This window comes from Brassica napus, chromosome C3 (genome assembly GCF_020379485.1).
Source record: "Brassica napus cultivar Da-Ae chromosome C3, Da-Ae, whole genome shotgun sequence".
Taxonomy (NCBI): domain Eukaryota; kingdom Viridiplantae; phylum Streptophyta; class Magnoliopsida; order Brassicales; family Brassicaceae; genus Brassica; species Brassica napus.
In genome coordinates this window covers 14,505,260-14,530,286 of record NC_063446.1, presented here as the reverse complement: position 1 = coordinate 14,530,286, position 25,027 = coordinate 14,505,260, and the positions used below count along the sequence as shown (strand labels likewise).

The window sequence follows — 25,027 nt, the reverse complement described above, 5'->3', positions numbered from 1 at the left end:
GATTTGCCAAAAAAAACAAAGTCAGTGATTTGTCTAATTATATATTTTGAAATACTCTTTTATTGGCTAAACACCTTTTCTAAAATCCTCATATAGATTAAAGTATAAATACCTAAGTAATTACCATCACAATTTAGAAATTGATCATTTGAGCGGCAAAATTAATGCTAGTGTGGTCTGTACAACGCCCCATAGAAGTGGGGTTGATAAATGAAATATGCAAAAAATAATATTGATAAAAATAATTTACATGTCGTGCATTGAATATTGTACGAAGGTTTAGTGCTAAATTCTAATAATAGCCTGCTTATGCTATTGTATAGCTTGTGATTAATAAATGTTGCAAGAAAATTAAATTTGATAGAGTAGCATTTAGGGAACATGAGTGAACGTGCTTGAATCTGCATGCCTTGACATTTTGGGGAAATGAATTAAACCATATACTAATATATCACGTCAGAGGCTATTGATAAATGATCATGTTAGTGTACGCATTTCATTTGCTGGATGCTTCATTTTCAAAATTAGAGTAAACATATATCTTATGTGGTGAACTTTTCTTTTTGAAACTGGAAAACAAAAGTTTATGTAGTAAACTTTAACAAATACAATGGATCATATACATACATTGATAGTTCGTTATCATCAACATTAAGCAATACAGTACATGATAAATATTCCAAATTATCTAAAAGTATTATACGAGAAGTCTTGAATAGTAGTAAGTTTGTTTTCGAATAGTGTGCGTTCAAAACTCAAAAGTCAACTATTTTAGTCTACGTAAAGTTATACTATAATGATTAATAAATAAGGAATTAAAATTCGATGAAACACTGTATTTGTCATCTCAGCGACAAGCAGCCGTGAGGACACGGGAGTGAAGAAGAGAGAAAGAGACTCGTGATGAAGATCAATATCATAATCTCAGAGGGTTTTGGTAATCTGAAACTAATCAAGGTTAATCATATTCATAACAAAATAAAACTATATTATATGATTTTTATTTCACCTTCATTCTTTGCTTCTCCCCTTTTCTATTTATTATTTTACAAGATCTATTTTTTTCTCTCTCTCTCTTCTTCTTCTCTCTGAACAGTACTTGACTTGTGAAAAGAAAGAAGAAGAAGCTGAGGGAAGCCAATAGATTCAAAGTACGAGGATATGTCTCATTCTAGAAGGCTTTCGTTAGAACCTGCCATAGACTCAACCTCAAGAAGGTTTCGTGACTCTTTGACTTTACAGAGAGACGATGACGTCAACAAACCAGACTTCAGAGAACTCGATCTCGGCTCTCCTGTTTCCACCTTAATGCCACGTGTCTCCTCAGCTGCAGCGACTCCCACCAGCAGCTCCGGCTCGTCAGGCTCTGTTTCTGGGAAACCGTCGGTGACTTCTCAGATGGTGAAAAGCCACTCCGGCGAGATTTCGAGATCCGGAATGCCGACGACGACCCGGAATCTTAAACCGGGTCATAGAAGATCCTCTTCCACCGGAACGCCGTTGATCTTCTCCAGCTCTAGCTTCTACTCAGGAGCGAGCCAAAGCTCCGGCGCGACGTCCGCGGTGTCTCCGAGTCCGACCGTTTTACCCGCCGGTAACATTTGCCCGTCGGGTCGGATCTTGAAAACCGGAATGGCGACTCGGACGTCGACCAGAGCCGAGACTCTGTGGACAGGAACCGGAAACTACGGTCACGGAAACGTAGTAAAAAGCGGCGGAGGAATCACCGGAAAGACAAACCACGCGGTGGCGAGAGCGGCGGTGCACGGTGAAACTCCGGAGGAGCTGAAGAGACTAGGGAACGATATGTATAGAAGAGGAAACTTCACAGAAGCTCTGTCGTTTTACGACAGAGCAATCTCACTGTCACCGGAGAATGCTTCTTACAGAAGCAACCGCGCGGCGGCGTTAACGGCGTTAAGGCGGTTAGGAGAAGCCGTTAAAGAGTGTCTTGAAGCCGTCAGGCTGGACCCGTCTTACTCTAGAGGTCACCAAAGACTCGCTTCACTCTATCTCAGGTACTCAATCTTGTATATTTGAAGTTTAAAGACTGAGTTTGATTGATCTTGTCGTTGTCGGTGTAGATTGGGAGAAGCTGAGAATGCAAGGCAACATCTTTGTTTCTCCGGTCAATGTCCGGACCAAGCTGATCTCCAACGGCTGCAGACGCTGGAGAAGCATCTCCGGAGATGCTGGGAGGCTAGGAAGATCGGAGATTGGAGAACCGCGGTTAAGGAAACCAATGCAGCCATTGCAAACGGTGCTGACTCTTCTCCTCAGGTCAGAGATCATCGCTTAAGCTAAGCATTTGCTTTTAATGATTATTAGCTAACGGTCTTTCGATTCTGACAGCTTGTAGCTTGTAAAGCTGAAGTCTTGTTGCGTCTTAACCACATAGAGGAATCACAGTTTTGTCTTTCTTGCACTCCAAGATTGGATCATCATCAATCACAGGCCAAACTCTTTGGTATGGTAGCTGAAGCTTATGTTCTATGTATCCAAGCGCAAGTTGATATGGCATTAGGAAGGTGAGAGCTTTTTTCGAAACTTGCTAATGTTACTTTGATTGATTCTATTCAGTGAGTGAGTAGAGATGATAGGTTTGTTGCAGATTTGAGAACGGTGTTGTAAAGGCAGAGAGAGCTTCCATGCTTGATCAGACCAATCCTGAGCTCGTGTCGGTTTTAAACAGTGTCAAGATGGTTGTCAAGGCGCGTACTCGCGGTAATGAGCTGTTTAGTTCGGGGAGATACTCTGAAGCGAGTGTAGCTTATGGAGACGGTCTCAAGCACGATAGTTCCAACTCGGTGTTGTACTGTAACAGAGCAGCGTGTTGGTATAAGCTCGGTTTGTGGGAGAAGTCTGTTGAAGACTGTAACCATGCGCTTAAAATCCATCCTAGTTACATCAAGGCACTTCTAAGAAGGGCTGCTTCATATGGAAAGGTAAAGACTAAACAAGTTATAAACGGAGTTTTGTAGTGTGTTTGAATGACAATGTGACAATGTTTGTTTGAAATATAGCTTGGTCGATGGGAAGATGCGGTTAGAGACTATGAGTTTGTGAGAAGGGAACTACCAGGAGACAGTGAAGTTGCAGCGTCACTAGAGAGAGCGAAAACCGCGCTAAGTCAAGAATCCAAAAGCTTAGGATTCAATAATGAAGTTGAAGCAGTTTCATCTTTGGATAAGTTCAAGAACTCAGTTTCACTTCCTGGTAAAAGTTTAAACACAGAAGAACATATTGAGATTCTTTAGTATCTGTCTTGCTCAAAGTTGAAACATTCTTTTTCAGGTGTCTCTGTGTTTCATTTTAAATCATCATCAAACCGACAATGCGAAGAGATCTCTCCTTACGTCAACACTTTATGCCTCCGGTATCCGTTAGTACACTTCTTCATGGTAAGACCAATCACTGTTTCTTTTTAGACTATTCTATGTCTAGCAATGTTCTGACTGAGGGTATTGGAATGTGATTAGGTGGATGTGGAGGAGAGCTTAGCGTTGGCCAAGGCAGAGAGTATCAGGAAAGTTCCAACGTTTAAGATGTACAAGAACGGAGACAAAGTGAAGGAGATGATATGTCCGAGCCACCAGTTTCTAGAGGACTCTATAAAGCACTTCCTCTTATAATTTGATAAAGCCTTATCATCATCATCATTCTATGCTTCACTATAACTAGGATCCCAAGAGCCTATATTTCAAGACATTAAGAGAAGAAATCTTATGAAAGGGGAAGAGCTATTCTATCATTCAACAAATTGTTCATTATTATTTTTTTCTACATAAGTTTTTGGAGTCTGACTCTACTCGATTTTGGCTATATTGTTAAACTGAGCAAATGTTCAGAAGTATTCAAGAAATGCAAGCTTCATTATCAGTTTCATGTTTCGCTCGTGTTAATGATGGAAAGAGATGTGGAAGTAACTGAAGAGAGTTATTATGTTTGGAGTGTGGTTGATTCAACCAAAGACAGCATGAACCAGAGGAAGAATTAGAAGCATAAATGAAGGGATATAAGATTGGATCCATAGGAACAAATAGTACATGAGAAGAACAATGGGTGAAGAAGACAATACTGAGTACAAATCACAAATAAGAAGAGAGTGTTCTTGCGACACAAAGCATACACTCAAACCAGAGAGTACAATATAGACAATAATAATACAGGAAACATAAGCACTATAGGTTTTCACTATTATTCACCGCACATTCAGTTGTTCTTGAAACTTGTTCAGTGTTGCTGCTACTGCGGGTGCACACAGATAAGATCACTGCAGCAAAGGAGCACACAAGATCTGCTATTAGAATCAACTTAGTCTATATTGACTACAAGCAAAGGATTATCGTATAGTTTACCTCTGCATCGTCTCCACCTGCACCGTGTTTAGCAGAACCATTCGTCTTATGGGCATCATCTGCTACACATATAGGCAAAATAAATATTTGAAATCAGCAGCTAAATATGAAACACTATAAAACAGGGAATTATCTTCCGGATGCTACTTCAACTATCTATCATCAAGCATGTCCATGTCTTAACTTCATTGGTTCCAAACAAAACAACAACATACAAAAGAAGTGACAAGGAACATCTACACCTATAATTAAATAAGTACACTAAAAGGGACCACTATAGGACATCAAAACATTATAGTTAATGACTTTGCTTTAAGTACAGAACGATCATCACCTCCTTCTTCAGGGATGTCAGAAGTCCACAAGGTCAGATTGTCCCTAAGGAGTTGCAAAATCAAAGTGCTATCTTTGTAAGATTCCTCATTCAGACTGTCAAGCTCTGAGATTGCTTCATCAAACGCCTCCTTAGCAAGGTGACATGCCCTGAAGAAATAAAAAAACAATCTCAAATCCCTGAAACAATGAGCCTTTTATGTTCTTAGTAATAAAACAATCTATAAAACCTTTCAGGTGAGTTCATGATCTCGTAGTAGAAGACAGAGAAGTTCAAAGCCAATCCCAATCTGATAGGATGGGTAGGAGGGAGTTTAGCCGCAGCAGAAGTAGTAGCAATCTGTAAAGCAAAAAAAAAAAAACTCAAAATTAAAGCTGTAAGAAAAGACATATATGTAATAAGATCAGTCACAAGTAGAACACCTCATAGGCTTTCAAAGACTGATCAGCAGCCTCTTTCCTCTCATCCCCTGATTTGAATTCAGCAAGATAGCGGTAATAATCACCTTTCCTGCACCAAACCATACAAAATCTTCAGATACATATAACCAACCAGAACCGGATTTGGAAACAGCCTATTGAAACATTAGTTTTGGCTCCCAATATTTTTAGAGGATATATCTATAGGCAAGGACTCCCCAAATTATATTAATTTTTTATTGAAGTTTGTAAATATTTATGACTCAAAATCTCAGATCCTGTCCTGCATATAACTTCAAGTTTAGCATCAGGTAAAGAGCATTACATCTTGTTGAAGAAGACAGTTGATTCACCCTCTGAAGCAGATGGGATCAGATGCTCGTCCAACACAGACATTATGTCAATGCATATACTTGTGAGCTCTAACTCAACCTTCTCCATATAATCTTTGATTCTCTTTACATTAACATCGTTCCCTTTCACTGCTTCTTTCTCCTCGATCGACGAGAAGATCCTCCAAGAAGCTCTCCTCGAACCGATCACGTTCTTGTATCCAACAGAGAGCAAGTTCCTCTCTTCCAACGTTAGATCAACGTTCAGCTTCGCAAGGTTCTTCATCGACTCCACCATCTCTGCGATAAAAGATAAAGAATCACACTTTCAATACTTATCTGGAAACATATCGAAACCCTTGAGTCCAACGATAAGATTCATAGAAACCATAAGAAGAAGATTCTTTACCTTAAGTTACAAAAAAAAGATTCTTTACCTTCATAGCGCTCAGCTTGTTCAGATAACTTAGCGAGGTAGACGAAAGTGTCACGCTCTTTGGCAGATTCCATGGATTTTGAAATCAAAGGTATCAAGTTCTCAAGCTTTTTTCTACTGATCCGACCAGTTGAAAGACAGAACACAGAGAGGTACTTGAGCTGCGCTTAGGGATAAAACTGTAATTAACGAGGGTTTAGTGGGGGTAGTTTGTGTCTGTAAGTCATTTTATGTCTTTATAATATTCCTTGTGGGGTCCTCTCGTTTTGCTCTAACCCATCTAGATTGTGACATGTCATCACTCTCTATCTACCAGTCCACTCATTTTAATAGTTCTTTATCTTCCCCCATGATAATTATGGCCATGTTCGTTTACGCTACCGGCGACCTGCGACCTGCGAACTGCGACTAAGATTACGTTCGTTTATGTGTCGCGCGACTTGCGACTTGCGACCTGCGACTAAACATGCGACCTGCGACTAAAACTATGTTTGTTTACGTGTCGCGCGACCTGCGATCTGCGACCTGCGACCAGTCGCGCGATCAAAATTTTTTTAATTTTTAGTCGCTGTTTTTTCGGGCGACTTAAATGGGAACCCGCGACTGGTCGCGCGATCAGTCGCGCGACATCAAAACGAACAACAACCTGCGATTTGCGACTTGCGACCAATCGCAGGTCGCATGTTACGCGACAGCAAAACGAAAAACAACCTGCGACCTGCGATCAGTCGCAGGTCGCATGTCGCAGATCGCAGGTTGCGCGACATGTAAACGAACACCGCCTATGTATTTTCTCATACAATAAAGTAAACAGAAAGGAAATAAGAATCACATCACAATGTCAAAAATCCTAATCGGCAATTTCACATTGCAGATTACCCAATTAGAGGAGATAAGGTTTTCTTCAATAGCATATTAAAAGAGCAGATAAGATTTTCTTCGAATTTGGGGAAACTTTACTAATCCAGTGTTTTAATCAAATGTTCACTAATGTTGTTAAACCAAAATTCTTATAAATGACAATTTATCTTGGTTATATAGATTAACAAACAAAAAAACTTATATGAAATATCATATAAATATTCGATATGATAAAAACAAAATGGCCAGCTATGAAATTTTATAAAACAATTAATAGTAGTGTAAAAAGGTTTGATGTGGTGCTAGTAAAATCATCAAACGTTAATTCTCTAACATATATTGTAAATAGTTTTGTAATATTTTTTATAATTTTGAAGAGAATAAATAAGTGTTAAGAAACTATTGAGAATTAAATTAAATAAATAACTAAGCAGATAACAGAAGCAGATCAAATAGATAATATATCATATTGGCCCATGTAAATTCTACCCATTTGAAGCCCAATTTGAAAAGTTATTTGGGTAAGTAGACAGATTGGTTTGGAATGAATAAGGCGGTTTGGATGACAAAAAAAATAATAATAAGGCGGTTTGGATCATAGTCTGTTATATGAGCTTCTTTTTTTTTATCTGGATCCAATCCCATTGTCAAAGTATATTTGTCTATAAAAACTTATTCATGTTTCGGTCTATCAAAATATATCTATCAAAACCAATCATCGAAAAGCCTGCCTATAAATCATTTTTTTTTGTAAAATTTTAGTTCGCCAACTTGTTTCAGTTTCCTGTGGTTGTAATGCGTTTCAGAAAAAAAAAGAAATAAGAGAACTTTCCCAGCAAGGTTAGGGTTTAAAAACAGCGAAAAGGCTAGCTTTTAAAAAGGCGGATGGTCAAGATTCTGCCTTTGGTTCCAAAATTTCAATGGTGTGAATTGAATTGTCCTTTAAACTTGTCAAGGCTGCCAAATGGTGAAGCTGCTAAAAGAGACCTTGAACGTTCCAAGTGCATCCAGCAGCAATCGAACCTAGTTTAGCTCTCCCAGCGAGAAAGACCCTGGCCCTGCCGACCAATTTTCATTTTGGTGTTAGAAAAAAACTGTTATAAAAAAAGTTAGAAAAAACTTTCACTTGTATAGTGCATGCATGTCCTAAGAAATTTTCATTTTCGCATTTACGGTCTATCCTCAAGAGTTGGATTATAAAGTCGCCTTTTCAAGCGTTATAGGGTTAACTATGGATTGGAAATTGTTAATCCAACTGATGACAAAAATGTAATAAATAAAATTTAAAATAGGCATAATACTTTTTGACTTCTGCTTCCAAATCTATAGTTTTTTTGTCAGACTTGTCAATAAACTACCTCGAATAAAGAACTAGATAAATTGGACTGCATACCATGAAAATTTTTTAATTCACAGAGTAACCAATTTCCCTAATATTCCTATATACACTATTACATTTCTATAATAATACTGTATTAGCCCTCTTTTTCACCGGTTCAACCTTAATTTTTTTTTTTAATTAATGATTATTGATTGTAAAAGATAAAATGTGGCTCTTTATTGCTCACACACACTCACAAAATAAGTTTTTCATTGTTGATATTTGAAAAAGTTTCTCCAAAACAGATTTGAGCGACGAAGACATTACGGACTACGTTCCCGGAAAGTTTTGTGGAGGAAGAAACATGTTTAGGAGGCTTTGTCGGTGACGGAAAGGAGATGCTTCTCAGATTCCAAAAGCGACAGTAGCGAGGACACCAGAACATGTATGTAACTGAATTTACAGGAAATCTCTGTTGTATGTGGAAGAAGATGAATAGTTTTTATTATTGTATTCTATTATATGCATATAAAATAGAAATGTATATTTTGTTATGCGTTCTATTCTGTTACTATACTATTTTATCATGTTCCCTTCCATTTGTTGGTTAATAACAAGTATTCTATTTTGTTTAGAAATATAGTTTGTAATTTTCTTAAATTCTAATTATCTTTACATGTATCTGTAAAAATTATATTATGATATATATTGTATAGTTTAATATTACATAATTAATTTTATATTACAAAATATTATGTACATTTCAGATTTTGATATTTGGGTTTAAGATTCATATTTGGGTTAAGGTTTAGTGATTAGAGATTATGGTTTAGTATTTAGAAGATGAAATAGTATGATTGAGATCATCATTAACTTCTTACATGCAATCACATACATTTCATAATTTCACCAATATGTACTATGTTATTTACTTTGTTCCATTCTATTTGGGTTTAAAGTTTATATTTGGGTTTAAAGTTTATATTTGTGTTTAGGGTTTAGACTTGGGTTTAGGGTTTACTGATTAAAGTTTAGAGTGTAATATTACGGGTTGTGGTGGGATTAGGGATAACTAGAATTGGAATATGTTTAATATTTAAAGGTTGTAGGTAGGGTTATATTCTTATACTATTCCGGTGATATGAAATATAATACTCGGTGCATATGTATGTGGTTAATAAATGTATACGTGGATGACTCCACCAAAAGAAAGACGTCTCACCTACTTTCTTTTGCAACCGGAAACCTTTTAATCAACGGGACAGAACCGGATAAAATAGGATACAAATGTCTGACATTGAATTATGTCAAAATCAATGTTACTCACCGAATTTATCTCTAAAATATGGCTATTACACAAATTCATTTTCTTACCTTGGCAATCCCTCTTTTCATTTTTTTTCTTTGGTTCAACTGCAGTCCCTCAAATGTATGGTATCGAACTATCGATGAATATTTATAACTGATAAAAGTATAATTATTTGTTACAATGGTGTCAATGGACCGATGTAAACTATGTTGTTTTTATTTTTAAACAAAGCAATGTAAACTAAGCTGTTTTTATTTTTAGACAAGGCTTAATGTAAACTAAATTGTTTGTTTCTCTTTTCGTGACACAGACTCGATGAGTGTGTAGCCAACATTTGTATTGCAAAAAAGAAAAAAGAAAACGAATACTTTTATTTTTGTCTTCCACCTATTTTATAAACTTCCTTACGCACCAATACACTCCTTAATTCCAATCACCGGAGCAAAAATTAAACACCTATGTGAACGTATAGTAAATCAAACCAGTTCAAAAGTTCTTAACCGAGTCTAAAACCGAAGTAGATTTCGGTTAGAGGGATGAACTGACAAAAAGGGAAAGAAACAATAATGAAAAAATGGGGGTGGGTGGGAAGACAGAGGGAATCACAATCAACAAAAAGAGAAGCAGAGAAAATAATTGTGGGGGCAAAGGACTAATGCATAAATGTGCCTTTGAGACTGACATTTTTGGCAACTCATGCGTGAAGATGTTTCTTCGTGCCCATTGTTTCTTTTCTGAACATGATTTTAAATACGTATCATTTATGTTTAGGGTTCTTTTCATCTTTTTTCGTTTTCTTGCGTATCAAAGTAAATTTTCCAAACAGTGGTGCTCCACGTATAGTAAGATAGGTTGTCCTATTGATCCAAGACAAAAGTTGAGGCACTGACAAGAACTTAATCACTTTATATGTGTTTTTTTCTTGTACATTAGAACAATTAGGTCCCTATTTCGACAGTTTGGTAGTAATGTGGTATTGCGCTGGCACACAACACACACCATGAAAATCCTAGTGATGAGTTAACGACAAAATAAGAAAAAATGTTTTTGACCAAATTTCTAGCTGTTTTTGTGTGTATACATAAGTACTAACTTGAATGGATATAATTTTTTTTTGATATCCGACATATTTTGCAATCTAGTGGTTTTATAGTATCGCTATATATAGTGTTATAGTATGGATTTAGATCTAGTACAGTAGGTGTTCGAGTTGTAGATAATGAAAAATGTAATTAGACACTTGCGATAAGCAAATTACAATACATATTCTCATTGCTCAGCTAAACGTTATAACTCAGCTACAGTGGATCTTTGAGTTGTAAACTATTAAAATGGTGATTTAGTCACTTGTAATATGATGCAATAACCGTTATAACCCGCTTAGCGCCTAGCGCTTGAACGCTAGTTACAACTAAGGGAATAAACAGTTAAGAAAAACACTTTTGTGTAAAAATTTGGGCTAGAATTTCCATTGGATTATAGTTGGAACTTTGAATTTGGAAGCGACTCTAATTAAGGTCCGATTATTAATTTCGCATTTCCGATTGCAAAGTGGGCTATTTGACAGTAAGCTCCCACTAGAGTCAAGAGACTCAAGACTAGTGTTATTTGAGTTTACAATAAACTCATTACTGAACAACATCTTCATGGTAAGAATAATCGAAGGCTAAAAAGCAATACCGTACAAATGAAAATAGTGACATTGTAAGAAAAAGACGAACTACGTTTAAAGCAGCCATTGAAAGAACCGTAACTGTCACTAGATGACAACCAGAATTTTCAATTTCAAAGTGAAAACCCTAGAAAACGCCAGGAAATGTCGATGCCACTCGATTTCCTTTACAGGTTTTTTGTAAAGATGTAATAGAATCTATGTATTTGTGTAACTACTATAGACTTACAGTATACCTTTACATCTATCTACCTTTTAATTGTTTTTTATTCTCTCTTTCTTTTTCATATGATCTGAATTTTCTAGGGATATATAGAGAAGCTGATTTTCTTAATTTTTTTTTAAATGTTGATATCCAAAGGGAAATTTGAACCAATGACCAAAAAAAAATATATATATTTCACTAACTAACCATTTCCCTCCTTCTCTCCTCTTTTTTTTTTCTTATATCTCTCTACCCTCTTACTGCAAAACTAATATTTCCCCCAATATAGTCAGTCATTCAACAAATTAACCCATATATAAATGATCAGGTCTTGCTCTCGTTGGCCCGTTTCTAGTATGTTACACTGCATGCCCACTGCACACAGACAAAAGCATATATATATGTATACCAAGTCTTAGCAAAAAAAATTCTTAGAAAAATATGTATACCAGGCTAATTAAGAAAATAAGATAGTTACTGTTTTTTCTAGTAAAATTTAGAATGCTTTGTTCTCATCAAAGCATTCCACTAGATCAGTTACTGTTGTTTCTCTAGTAAGTTTTAGAATGATTTATTGAGAATAAAGTTTTAAAAGATCAGAAATTAGTCAAATTACTATGCTAATTGCTTAGTTAGAAATATGAAGATAAATGATACCGACACACAGATTTAACAAGATATCGATTATGTCTTACTTGTGTGTACTCCCACGTTTGCATTTTTTCTTGCTTTCTTACAAATAAAAGACACCACAAAGTTTTCCTTTCGTTAAAAAGTCAAAAAATCGTGAAGCCAAAGTTTCAATGCTTTTTTTCTTTATCATGCATTATTATGCAAATTTTCAATTATAGTTATTCTGATGACACACAACACACATAATTCTGCACGTTTTCATTGTTTTTAAAACTGTATCAAAGATTCAAACATCATAATCTCATATTTGAAATAATACACGCATGTTTCATAGCCATAGATTTTCTAACAAACTAGTATAAATTTTCTAACAAACTATATATTTTCTAGAAGAATTAAATTCGCGAGGCCATGCGAAGAAACATGTTAAACTTACACTGTTACACATATGTACGTATATTTTACATTTTAACATAATACATAGAATTTTAAATTTGAAAAAATAAATCTGACATACCAAAAAAAACTGACCTAGTTAGTTTTCTATGATGTTAACTATGAATATTTTTATCAAAAATACTTTTTTTCTCTAAACTCTAAATTTTATTCCGTTAGCTGTGATATAGCAATAATAGCAACCAATGCATTGTTAATAATGTGGGCTCATGAACTTTAAGAATGCCACCCATATTCAAACGAACTAGACCTAAATATATAGACAACTTGGCTAACACTGAAAAACAATAAAATGTTATATCATAAACAGTCAACTTTGACAGGTTGGGAAACAATGAGTATATGCATACACATGACATCTTCGTTTACTTGTCGCGCGATCTGCGACCTGCGACATACGACTAAGATTACGTTTGTTTATGTGTCGCGCGACCTGCGACTAAACATGCGATCTGCGACTAAAACTATGTTCGTTTACGTGTCGCGCGACCTGCGACTTGCGCGATCATAAATTTCTTAATTTTTAGTCGCTGTTTTTTTCGGGCGACTTGAATGGAACCTGCAACTGGTCGTGCGATCAGTCGCGCGACATCAAAACGAAAAACAACCTGCGACTTGCGACATGCGACCAATCGCAGGTCGCATGTTACGCGACATCAAACGAACAACAACCTACGACCTGCGATCAGTCGCAGGTCGCATGTCGCGCGATAGGTAAACGAACATGGCCACAATCTCCGAAGTCCTAACACATCACATGCTCTCTCTTTTGTTCCCTTCCCGCTTCTCCTCATCTTCTGTCAATGACATGGTATATATTTACTAATTTTAGTTTCGTTTAGTTATCTAAAATTCAAGAACACTACATATATTAAAAGTTAATGATGGACAATTCTGTGTGATGAATAAAAAGAAAGAAGATGGAATTGGTTTATCTATTAATTACAAACTAAAAATAATATGCAATGTATACTACAAATTGATGGCAATATGGATATAGTAGCCGATATAAGTCATTATGAGCAAATCAATGAGAATGTACAATTTACTCCTATAACTATTATTGTCTGCAATATATCAACTTATGCTAGTTCCAGCTTACCACGATCATATTCATTTGGTGTCGGCAACACATGACTCTTCAAGTGTTTATGCATGATCTTCCATTCTTAAATCAGTCTTCTTAATAATATTACCTAAATTTATAATATTACGTTCTTTTTTATAAAAGGGTTTGATTTACTAGTGAACGTGAAGAGACATCCTTTTGGAAGCACAAATGCAAAAGTCCAAAAATTAACAGTTTCATAGATGACTGAAGATAACAACTGTTTCCTCCCTGCATAAGAGAGGGGTGTTTTTTTTTAATAAAGATACCATTTTCAATTAAGTAATTTAAGTCTCAACGGAAATGCATAAGAGAGGGTTCTATTTGCCCAGCTAGTATTTGAATGAAAAATCATAAATATTTTAAGTATTTGTTTTTGGTTTTTTGAGAATTTCTTAGCCTTTTATCTATAATTTACTTTTGACAATTTATATATATATATATATATTAAATTATTTTGGATAAATTTGGATATTTTTGGATACTAAATCTAAAAATAACTAATAAATTTAAATATATAAATATGATTTGGATATATTTGGATATTCAAAATATTTTGGTTTGAATTTGGTTCGGTTCTAATTTTCTAAATATCAAAATATTGATTCCTTTTAAATAATAATTTGATAGGATTTTTCTGATTAGATTTGGCACAGTTCTTCAAATTCAGGTTTTTGCCCGGAACTAGTTTTCTTACTTCTTCTTTTTTTCCCCATAAAACGAGATACCATTTCTGAAAAGAGTTTTTAAGTTTTTACAGACCCTTGTAGAAAAGAGAAGCATTTAGCCTAGAAAGTTACATCGCAAGGAAAAGATAAAAGACAGAGACAAAAAGTCTTGAATCACATATGAAGCAGGTTGTTTTGATAGAAGCTTTGTTTCTTACTTGACATCGGTAGGTTTTCTTACTTCCAAATCATTACAACTTAGAATTTCAAAATCATGTTTAGCATAAACAATGATTACAGAAAATTACCGTTTCAGATCATGGTTTGTTTAGTTTTGAAAGATCGGTTCAATCTGGCCGAACCATATCATAATTTATTCTGCTCCAGATGTACTATTATTATTTTTGTTTGATAAGTAATTTTTTTTTTTAGATGTACTATTATTAATACCTGATTGCTAATGTATCAGCCACATGTATCATATTTTATTCAACTATAAGAAAATAATTTTGATGGGCCATGATAAAATTAAGATACCATTTTTACATATGATCAAAGATATCATATGTAAATAATTACAAAGATATGCCTTAAAAAGGTAGGTGAAATATAGTGGTTAATGACTCATACGTAACCTATTCCCTAGTCTTCATGAACCAATAAGGGACATCGGTGCTCACTCTACTTTACATATTTCTCAATTATTTTCATTATATTATTATTATATTGCATATCATTATAAAATGGAAGGTCTAATGTCTAACTCTATCGTTAACTTAGGCTTTGATGGGATTTTAGAAAACGTTAATGTGCAATGTATTTCGGAGAAAAAACAAGAGCCCTAATTAGAATATATTTAAGCATTTAATTGACCGGTAAAACAAATCTGAATTCCCTTTTTCTTGTGTCGTAAAGCTCCTTCCTTTTTCCAATTTATGTTTGGAATAATTTTTCAATTTATGTTTGATACTCATTCGTTTCATGACACAAATTGAAAAAAACTGATTAAAATAAATTTATTTTCTTAATGTTATCTATTTAATTTATAGTATTTAAGATAAAATTATCATTTACAAAAATAATGCATTTGAAAAAACACTTGTTATAATGCATTTTGTAAATTAATTTAAAATTAAATAGACATAAAATGCATTGAAATTTTTAAATGATATTTTTGTATAAATTTTTTTGAAATAACACTTTTTATGAAACATAATAATAATACTTTTCATTTATATAAACAAACTACTTTAAATATAGGGGATTTAAACATTTATTGTATATGACAAAAATACTTAATTTACAGCGCTTGTGTTAATCATCCTTTGGAAATTAAGCAAGTTTTATATAATGATAACTGATCTGGAATCTATAATTTAATGTTTTGTGTTAATGATGTTGTTGTGTTATACTACATTTGTTTTCACGAAAATTGTAGTTTTTAAGTTTTTACATATTTTAAAAATAAAATTGTAATACCAAAAAATAATTTAAATTTAATACATAATTAACAAAAAAAATATTATACTATGTAGTAGTTGTCTTAATTAATGTGAGAAAAATAGGTAAATAAACTATAAAGTTATATCAAAACAAAAATAATTTTTTGTGAGACAAATAAAAATTTCTAAATTACTATTTTCGTGGAATAAATGAAATATATTGATAACGTAGAGACAACAAAATAACAATAAACAAGCAGTAATAACTAAATTTAATTTTATATTGAATACGCAAAGGACATTTTACATTGGAAAAGCAAAAGTATATTTATGAAGGAAACATAGATTGAAAAAAAAAACCATTTCAGTTTAATGGGAACAGAAAAGAGTACTACTAGGGATCGATGCTGAATAAACAACATCACTCTCTATCAACAAAAATCGATTGGACGATTGAAAATATGAATCATGAGAAATTTTTCTATTTTGTTAATATCAAAAAATACAATACGTTTTTGTGTATAGGAAAAATACGATAAATATATCTAATTCAAAAGATATAACACTGTTATAATATACTACTTTCTCCGTTCCACAAAAATAAGCTTAGTATTTTTACACATATTAAAAACACGCACATTAAATTACCATAATAAATGTATTATTTTCTGTAATTTTTAATTTTTAATGAATTTTAACCAATAGTAATTCGATAAAGTCAATTAATTTTTTTTTAAGTTTACAATTTTTCATTTAAAACACAAAATACATATTCGTGAAACAAACTTTTTTTTCTAAAAAAATCTATCTCAATGGATAGAGTATTAAATACAGAAAATAAGACAAATTTTCTAGTGCGTTGACATAGAAAAATACGACATTTTTTTGTTCGGGGGGGGGGGGGGGAAACACGATAAATACGGAAGATATATCAAACTATATTTATATTAAATGGTTGTCCTGAAAATTAAATGGACTAGCTAGGAGTGTTAGCATAGTTATTAATATATTTATTTATAGACTAGATGTGATCCATTCTAATCTGACCATGACAACTCAAACCTGATTTTATAGAGAAGTTTATATTTATACAAGATTGTTTTCACATCTTTATATAAGCACGAAACTATGACATGTGCAGAAGTATATATTTTGCACATCCGTTAGTCCTATGACGTATGTAGGCACACATCATCTGCCATAAATTGTTGTTCGTATTTTAAACAATAGTCGTTAAAAAAAAGAGTATTTTAAACAATAAAAAATTTAACATACAACACACAATTACATAACCAGCTAACACATTTTCTATATTCGTCTGATCCGATAGAAATATATTCAATGTTTTTTTTTTGTCAACGCGTAACCGTATAATTTACCAGACTACGACATGTAAATTGACTAGATCGAATCCCATACTCATACCATTAACATAACTATAATTTTATTTCTAAAGAAAACTTGAATCCTAATAAAGTTTAGCACATTTCCAAATTTTGCCTATTACTTGATCAGCACATTTCTATTCACCATATCAAAATCTAGAAGACATCGGATATTAATTTTAAGATAAATCCGAGACCATAACCGATATTTTTACTATCTAAACGACAAAGATTCAAAAGCAGAATGAAAGATACTAAACCTCTACTTCTTGACCACATAATGAATATTTTTTTTTTGATAAATATATGAATTATCGTTAAAATGAAAGCGGATTTGTACAAACTACAAAGCCGAACAGCATTGGGCTTAATAACTACTCTTCCGTTCCTTGAAGTTACATATTTTTAAAAAAAAAATTGTTTTAAAAAGATTCATTTTTCACATTTCCTATGCATATTTTATTAACTAATTGCAAACTTAAAAAAACTTAATTGTTCTAGTTGAATTTTTATTGGTTTAAAATTATGGAAAAAAATAAACACAAAAAAATATGTAAATTTAATGTGTTTTATTAAAACGTGTAAAAAATCTAGAATACGTAACTTTAAAAAATAGAGGGAGTATTCATTAATTACTACATAATGAATATTTCATAGCGATGTTATTTATGAGTTGATTAATAACTATTCGCTAATTACTAATTCCATAGGGAAGAAAAGTGGGAGATAATCCAAAAATATGACTGATGAAGAAAGAAAGCAAAGTTTGAAACGGGCCCATGACAAGTCCTCTAACGTCAACATCATCCTCCATTATTAGAACTCCCTCCGTCCCTAGAACATTTTTCTGATTTTTTTATTGTTTAACAAAGATAAATTTTCTATATTATCAAAATATTTTTTTATATTTTTGAAAAATATTAGTTGAAAATATTTAAATTGTTTAAATTTCATTGATAGAAATTTATTGAAAAATATATAATAAAATAAAAAATAAATTAAATTATAAACATTTATTAAATTTTTAATAAACTTGCTTATTCTAGAAAATTTTATATTCCGGAACGGAAGGAGTATTACTTTCACCCTCTCATCAAACTCACTCAACATTTCATTTTTCTTAATTACCCAATTCATCAGATCCATATATAAAACACAAAATGATCCCTTAAACTTCACCAGCATCTCTCTCTCTACACTGAACAAGATCATTTATCATGTCATCTCCTAGAGACAGAGGAAAGAGCTTGATGGAATCATCAGGATCAGAGCCACCGGTGACACCAAGCCGTTACGAGTCACAGAAGAGACGCGACTGGAACACTTTCGGACAGTATTTGAAGAACCAGAGACCGCCGGTTCCCATTTCACACTGCAACTGCAATCACGTGCTTGATTTCCTAAGGTACTTAGACCAGTTCGGTAAGACAAAGGTGCACGTGCTTGGCTGTATGTTCTACGGCCAGCCTGAGCCACCAGCTCCTTGCACGTGCCCTCTCAGACAAGCTTGGGGAAGTCTCGACGCTTTGATCGGACGGCTGAGAGCGGCTTACGAGGAGAACGGTGGTTCTCCGGAAACAAACCCTTTCGCTAGTGGAGCAATAAGGGTTTATCTGCGGGAGGTTAGGGAGTGTCAGGCTAAGGCTAGAGGTATTCCTTACAAGAAGAAGAAGAAGAAGCAGCCACCGACGGAGATGGTTGGTGGAAGAGACGACTTTTCTTCTTCCTCCTCTTCCTTCAGCTTCTCTTAAGATTCTCATCTTGGTGAAAGACTTTGTGGTAATATATTTCTCCATTGACTATGCTTTTATTTTGTGTGAATATGTGCCTTGGCGTTCATTTACATATATGCATTAGATTTTGTTTCTTGATCTCCTTAGTAGAAACTTCTGAAATAATGGTTTCATAACTATTAACATATCGTAAATCTATATGCTTATGTGATTGAATGGTTTCACTGACTAGTAACATACCCCAAATCTATATGTTTATGTTCCAGAATGGTCTATGTATCAAACCCTAATTACTTGGAGACATCAGACATCGTTAGGCTTTTGATATATATATTTTTGTTGATGTTGGTTTTGGATTAAGGGGCCGGATTGAAGTCAGATTTTCTTAGGTTTTCAATTGAAGTAGAATTTATTTTAGATGATTACGTTTAAATCATTTTAGCTCTTTCAGTGAAAGTATATTTTAATTATGGAATGAAAAATACATGAAAATAAATGTTCTAGTTTCTAGCATATGGATGATTCATTAGATTTTCTAGCAATTAAATGAAAAAAACTATAAATGTTTTTAATGAAAACCTTCATTTGAAACTGCACCCGATTATCAAGTATAGATCTTAGAGAGAATCCCATTCAAGATTTGGAAAACATTTGATTCCCCAAGATGTATTTTTTTACTTCGTAGACCCCACACACATTTTACCACTGTAAACAGTGGTTCAATGAAGTAATGATTGGCTCTTAGAATGCTTCTCTTTAAAGATTTCTGTAGATTATGTTCCCCATTGATGATCAATGGATAAATCGATTAGACTTTTTTCCCTTCGTTTTATAACCTAAAGAAATCGATTAATAATTGACATTCCATGATTGTTTAAAGGTTAATAAGGTTATCTCAGAAGAAAAGTTAACATATATTTAAGACTTTACTGATCATGCTTTTAATTATTGCTATATATGTGGGTCTTAGGAAAATGATCTAAATATAAACAACTCAAAGAAATCTATATGATTTTCAATTCAACCAAAAACGGGAGATTACATCTCCTGGAGTTCAATTCCCGTTCTCAACCCATGACCAATATGAATTCGAAGTTTCCTTCGTAACCTCTGGAACTTCTTCGTAGTAGCTCCGTTCCATGCCTCATTTCATAGGGAACCTCAAAGCGGCTCTATTTTATTATATTCCATCCATATTCCAATTCCATTAATTTAATAACCCTTTGGTGTCATTGACATAAGAGATGTCGTTTCTAATCTATCTTTTTCTATTTCTATATATGGAAAATTGTAAAATCATCATATAATAATCCAGAAATTGAAATAGAAAAGAAAAAATGGAGGTTTGTGATGGTTTTTCAATCTTTTATACTAGGTAATCTAGTATCTTTATGCATGAAGATAATCAATTCGGTCGTTGTGGTCGGACTCTATTATGGATTTCTGACCACATTCTCCATACGGTCCTCTTATCTCTTCCTTCTCCGAGCTCAGGTTATGGACGAAGGAGAAGAAAGAACCGAGAAGAAAGTATAAGTAACAACTGGTTTTATTGCGGGACAGCTCATGATGTTCATATCGATCTATTATGCGCTTCTGCATTTAGCATTGGGTAGACCTCATACAATAATTGTCCTAGCTCTACCGTATTTTTTGTTTCATTTTTTCTGGAACAATCACAAACATTTTTTTGATTATGGATCTATTACCAGAAATGAAATGCGTAATTGGTTGAATTGTAATTAGGATCTCGGAGTTTTGAGCTTGGGTTGTGACAGTATATGTTAAGAGCTTGGGTTGTGACAGTATATGATAGAGGCTCTTTTTACTGCATGAACATTGGGAGTAGTTATGCATTGGCATTTTCTGAAGTTATAGAATAGATATATTATATTTTGTGGGACAGTAAGTTTCTCTTTGATTACACCTAAATCATTTTTATTTTCTATGATCTCAGGTATAATTTTAATCGTAGGTATATATACTTTGCTCGTATCATCCTGATGAGTCTTCCTTTAAGATTTTAGTCACCACTAACTTTGAAAAGGCTAAAAGTTTGTTTTGTCCCCCGCAAACCTTTTTGGATTTTGTTGGATGATGCAATATAACATAAGTGAGAGAATAAATCTTGAATAAATTGGCATAGCAAAAGAGTTTATATCTATTAGGTTAATTTTTATTATATCAAACAAATATGCATGATCTCGACAATTAATTATTATATAAACTTGACTGCAGGATCAATAGAATCTCAGAGAGAGATCAAATGCAAAAGAGGCCTCAAGTCTACCTACTCATGATCAAGAAGTCAAAAAATGTAATCTTCAATATATCTTCCCCCATTTTTACCGATTTTCATCCACTTCTTCAATTCCGTAGCTATCAATCGGTTATATATATCATATCTATTCTCTTATTATGCTCCTTTTGAATAAGTAAGTGTATAGATTATATATACTTAAGAAAGTTTGTTTTGCACTTCTATGTCAGCGTACCTCTTTGTCTTGTATAAGTCCAACATATTGGACTAATTATGTGATAACAATGGATAATGATGGAGTAGCAGAATCTGACCATTTTGTATGTTTTGGCATATTGTAACATTGATAAATTGGCGAAATAACTTTTACAACAAGTTACTAGATTAGTAAAAAGTTTATTGAGGATTAGCTTAGAACAATCTGTGATAAATGGTGATTGTTTATTAAGGTGTTAAACTTCAGTATTGAGTTCATCACTATAAGCTAGTATTACAAATCAATAAGTTATTTTAACACAAATACCAAACACCAAACACCAAACACCATGTACCATTTATTATCATGATCCCCACAAAACAGTATGTTACAATATTGGTAGGGAAAATTCTTAAACAAAACAAAGTCGGCGGGGCAGTACAATCACATGTTGGTCCTTTGAATAATAGTTCATTTTTAAACTAGGCATGAATCCGTAAATTCGTATATACCTCTAAAGCGAAACCTATACCATTTTACCTTTACCAACAGAATTAGAATTTGTAATCCTTTAAACTCCTACTAGCTAGCCCAAGATTCTAATCATTAGTTCAACTCTTCGTTGTTATAAAAGTACGTACTGTTAAATGTTAAATATATATTGTGTAAATCCAGTTGGTGTATTCAAAAGCAGGTCTAAGCATCCTCAAGAATTTACTTATAACCAAATATTAAAACAAATATTCATTATGAAAACTTCCAAACTACAATTCCTAGTAACTGTAGGTAGTTATCGCCCTGAAAATGGTTGCGTTCCGTAAAAGTTCGAACCTTGGTTTTTTTTTTTTTTTTTTTTTTTTTGTAACAATTCGAACCTTGGTTGGAAGAGGTTTTTGATACCCAATTTCGATTCTTAATGGATATAAGATGATTTACGCCATGTCATCAGATATGATACCCTGAGATTTTGGAGGTCTCAGACGATTTAATAAAGATTTTATAAATTTGGAGTTCTAATTTTTTTTAAACAAATTTAGGGACCTATAAATATATAAATTTTTTCAAATTTTTTTTGGGGGGGGAGGAAGGTGGAATGTTTCGCTAGGCTTGGCGCATGACCGACCCTGGATATTAGTAACGGTTCGAATCTGGTTCTAGGGAGAGATTTAGGTCTTGGCCCGAACTCCTTTCAGTTTACAGAAAAGATGCATAATCGATGTCCTAATGGTTGGAGACTTGGAGAGTAGTGAGCTTTTAATAGAGCGTGGCTTGCTATACAAGTATTGGGAAACCTTTGTCCTTTCCCTTTCTAGTTTAAAGTGGTTTGCTCTACAAAATACAAACCCTAGACAGTTTAGTTTATTCAACAACAGAACAGAACCCATTTGGGCCTCTAAAAGCCTACAACTCATTAAAGAGTAAGGAAAAACAAACTCATGACAATTTATTGAACAACATATCTAGGCCCATTAAAGATGTCAAGAGTGAGTTCAAAGACAGTTGAAGATGCAGTCAAAGCCTTGCTCAATTAAAGATGCAGTTTCCAGAGCAAGGCAAGTTCGTTTACGTAATCTTAACCCTAAAGAAGATTCCACAGATGATCTATCCGCACGAAATCTTATGTTATCGGTCTCGCGCATCAGCTTATCAACACTGAGCTTCTGTCTCATCATTGACGATCAGACCGAGAAGTGGCCTCACCAAGGACGATGCGATGAAGAAGATACCCCATCACTAAGGTTCTTAATTTAGCACTCAACAATCGACCATCTAAATCAAAAGGGAAGCTTTGCGATTCATATTACAAGTTTTCTCCAATCAGAGAGTGATTCCTCTGTTTCTAGTGGTGATCGACTTGAACCATAACAACTCTAAGGAGCAGATTGAGAGAGCTTGTGGAGCTATCATCATGGCTCTGATACATTTACATATTAACGTTCACTTTTCATCTGAACAATGACTTCTCATGTTGTTGGTTCTTTGGTCTTTTTTTTTTTTAAAGTTAAAACGACTTATTTATTCTGATTTTATGTAAGAATACAAAACTCATATAGAGAAGTACTTACAGGATCTGAATCAAGCCTGACCCAGATCCTGGCTAAGTACTCATCGCAAGAAATGGGCTTAAGGAAACAATCTCTACCCTTGAATCCCCTTAAAGTTTGAACGTTTACGTCTCTACTATGTCAGATGCCATGACTACGGTGACTCTCCTGATGATGTCGAGAACAGAGACAGCGAGAGCATCGTGTTGATCCCATCTCCGGGCATTGGTTTTGATCGTTTGAGAGATGATACTTCTCTTGCCGCTTCTTCGCGGACTCTTTTCTCTGGGGTCGTCCTCCTAATCTGCATGAAGTTTCAACCAGATTACAACATCTTCCATCGATTCTATACCAAATTGTTCATCAAGTGGGTTAGCTATACCTCAAGCAGAGGCAGAGTCTTGCTCTCCATGCTGTCTCTGTCAAGTTCACCACGGCCATTATTCAATTCATGTCCACTTAACCTATTACACCAGCTTGAAGGTCGCATTACAAAGTTAGTTCCAAGATTTGTGAAGATCGCGTCTTGATTGCGTACCCTACAGAAATGAATGCATCTTTTTAAGTTCTTGTCCGCGAAGAGGTTTACAAATCTGAAACTTTTGAGAAAAATGGAGGTTGTGTGACCTTGAAGGAACTGTTTTAGGGTAATAGGCATGTCTTAAATCACCATATGGGATATCAATCATGTCTAACAAATAGTTTCTTTGTGCTCCCATCATAGCTCCAACATCTGCTCAAAAATTATTTAGAAAAGCCATCTTCATATCATCAATATCAAGAATCTATTTCAGTGAACTGATGATTCGGGTCGGATATGGGCACGACCCAGTGAAACATTAGACTCGACCCCAATTTTTTTTTAAAGTTATATACATAGACATAAGCTTCCTATTTATGAAAATGAATATAAAATTTCTCTGTAAATGTTCGTATTCCTAAAATCTCAAATCCGGCACAGCGGATCAAAACAGACGTACCATGTAGAGAGGTTGCCTCGAGCTTCTTACTCCGATACATCTAGAAATCAGAAACATCATAACATTGTAAGAAAGAAAGACAATCAAAACGATATAGTCTTTGAGAAATATATTAACCTGCAAGTGACTCTTGACATGTGCAATACTCAATCCTTTTAGATTCATCATCTGAAGAACCATTTTAGGTGTCGCCCCTGTAAAACCAGACACAAGTAAAATCATTACAAGTCAGAGAGATCGACTTCAGGAAAAAAAAAAAAAACAAGAAGCGTACTGTGTGGACCGCCAAGTCGTTGGACTGCACGGACGAAGGAAAGATGAAGATCAGGTGTCCAACGAAGACGAGGCATGTTGGACCGAACATACTGTCTCACGTTGTTACTACTTGTGACTTGTTGGTCTTCGTCTTCAACTGATGACTCTTCTTCATTGTACTTCTCCACAGCCTCTTCTCTGTTTAGGTCAAGCCACATGGAGCATTTCTCCGGCGAAGATGTTCCGTCCATGTCTCTCCGGCGAGCTAGCTTTCTAAATCAGCACACAGTATGTGTATAGTCTCTCTCTATGATCATTTCAATGTTGGAACTTAGCTTCAATAATACATATATGATCAGATATTCATACCCTATATATGCATTATTATATAGTCCTCTTGTTTGCCATAAACTATAACTAGATTTTGACCCGCACACTCGTGCGGGTGTATTTTTAAAAAAAATATAATGCTATTTTCTTTTTATATCACTATTTAGAGTTGAGCAAAAAACTCGAATTCGAAGAATCAAACCGATCACAATCCGAATAAGTAGTACTAAATCTGAACCGGAATTGATTAAATATCCGAATTATTCAAAATTTTGGTATTTGAAGAACT

The 25,027-nt window shown here is 34.1% G+C and overlaps 4 protein-coding genes across 5 annotated transcripts; 2 read left to right on the top strand and 2 right to left on the bottom strand.

The window, feature by feature from the left end:
- The first annotated feature begins 842 nt into the window (after positions 1-842).
- On the top strand, positions 843-3,885 carry LOC106388282 (inactive TPR repeat-containing thioredoxin TTL3-like). Its single transcript, XM_048752646.1, has 8 exons — positions 843-957; positions 1,097-2,018; positions 2,085-2,280; positions 2,353-2,528; positions 2,612-2,945; positions 3,024-3,216; positions 3,295-3,401; positions 3,480-3,885. The coding sequence occupies exons 2-8, from the start codon at positions 1,162-1,164 to the stop codon at positions 3,630-3,632; spliced, it is 2,016 nt and encodes a 671-aa protein (XP_048608603.1). The 5' UTR covers positions 843-957; positions 1,097-1,161; the 3' UTR covers positions 3,633-3,885.
- A 108-nt stretch (positions 3,886-3,993) lies between these two features.
- On the bottom strand, positions 3,994-6,105 carry LOC106388283 (14-3-3-like protein GF14 mu). 2 transcript variants are annotated; one of them, XM_013828316.3, is made up of 7 exons: positions 5,881-6,105; positions 5,437-5,743; positions 5,115-5,202; positions 4,922-5,031; positions 4,693-4,841; positions 4,359-4,420; positions 3,994-4,273 (listed from the first exon to the last, which is right to left on the bottom strand). In XM_013828316.3, exons 1-7 carry the CDS (start codon positions 5,951-5,953, stop codon positions 4,271-4,273), a joined length of 792 nt encoding a protein of 263 aa, XP_013683770.1. In that variant the 5' UTR covers positions 5,954-6,105; the 3' UTR covers positions 3,994-4,270. The 2 variants fall into 2 exon arrangements, with proteins under 2 accessions (XP_013683770.1, XP_013683771.1); XM_013828317.3 differs by having other exon boundaries at positions 4,359-4,417.
- Positions 6,106-18,028: 11,923 nt separating this feature from the next.
- On the top strand, positions 18,029-21,257 carry LOC106388286 (protein LIGHT-DEPENDENT SHORT HYPOCOTYLS 10). Its single transcript, XM_013828319.3, has 2 exons — positions 18,029-18,718; positions 20,911-21,257. The coding sequence occupies exon 1, from the start codon at positions 18,157-18,159 to the stop codon at positions 18,688-18,690; it is 534 nt and encodes a 177-aa protein (XP_013683773.2). The 5' UTR covers positions 18,029-18,156; the 3' UTR covers positions 18,691-18,718; positions 20,911-21,257.
- A 1,672-nt stretch (positions 21,258-22,929) lies between these two features.
- On the bottom strand, positions 22,930-24,780 carry LOC106388284. Its single transcript, XM_013828318.3, has 6 exons — positions 24,428-24,780; positions 24,271-24,347; positions 24,154-24,193; positions 23,801-23,906; positions 23,556-23,712; positions 22,930-23,477 (listed from the first exon to the last, which is right to left on the bottom strand). Exons 1-6 carry the CDS (start codon positions 24,657-24,659, stop codon positions 23,328-23,330), a joined length of 762 nt encoding a protein of 253 aa, XP_013683772.1. The 5' UTR covers positions 24,660-24,780; the 3' UTR covers positions 22,930-23,327.
- Positions 24,781-25,027: the final 247 nt, after the last annotated feature.

Bases quoted from the DNA above. Each gene is read 5' to 3' on its own strand.
- LOC106388283 (XM_013828316.3), bottom strand. From the start codon at position 5,953: ATGGAATCTGCCAAAGAGCGTGACACTTTCGTCTACCTCGCTAAGTTA. The intron at 5,203-5,436 runs GTAATGCTCTTT...GGTTTGGTGCAG, and splicing joins ACTGTCTTCTTCAACAAGAT to GAAAGGTGATTATTACCGCT. The intron at 4,421-4,692 runs GTGATGATCGTT...CTATATGTGTAG, and splicing joins TGACATCCCTGAAGAAGGAG to CAGATGATGCCCATAAGACG.
- LOC106388284 (XM_013828318.3), bottom strand. From the start codon at position 24,659: ATGGACGGAACATCTTCGCCGGAGAAATGCTCCATGTGGCTTGACCTA. The intron at 24,194-24,270 runs GTTAATATATTT...TCTGATTTCTAG, and splicing joins ATGTCAAGAGTCACTTGCAG to ATGTATCGGAGTAAGAAGCT. The intron at 23,478-23,555 runs GTATAGCTAACC...AACTTCATGCAG, and splicing joins AGACTCTGCCTCTGCTTGAG to ATTAGGAGGACGACCCCAGA.
- LOC106388282 (XM_048752646.1), top strand. From the start codon at position 1,162: ATGTCTCATTCTAGAAGGCTTTCGTTAGAACCTGCCATAGACTCAACC. The intron at 2,281-2,352 runs GTCAGAGATCAT...CGATTCTGACAG, and splicing joins GTGCTGACTCTTCTCCTCAG to CTTGTAGCTTGTAAAGCTGA. The intron at 3,402-3,479 runs GTAAGACCAATC...GAATGTGATTAG, and splicing joins CGTTAGTACACTTCTTCATG to GTGGATGTGGAGGAGAGCTT.
- LOC106388286 (XM_013828319.3), top strand. From the start codon at position 18,157: ATGTCATCTCCTAGAGACAGAGGAAAGAGCTTGATGGAATCATCAGGA.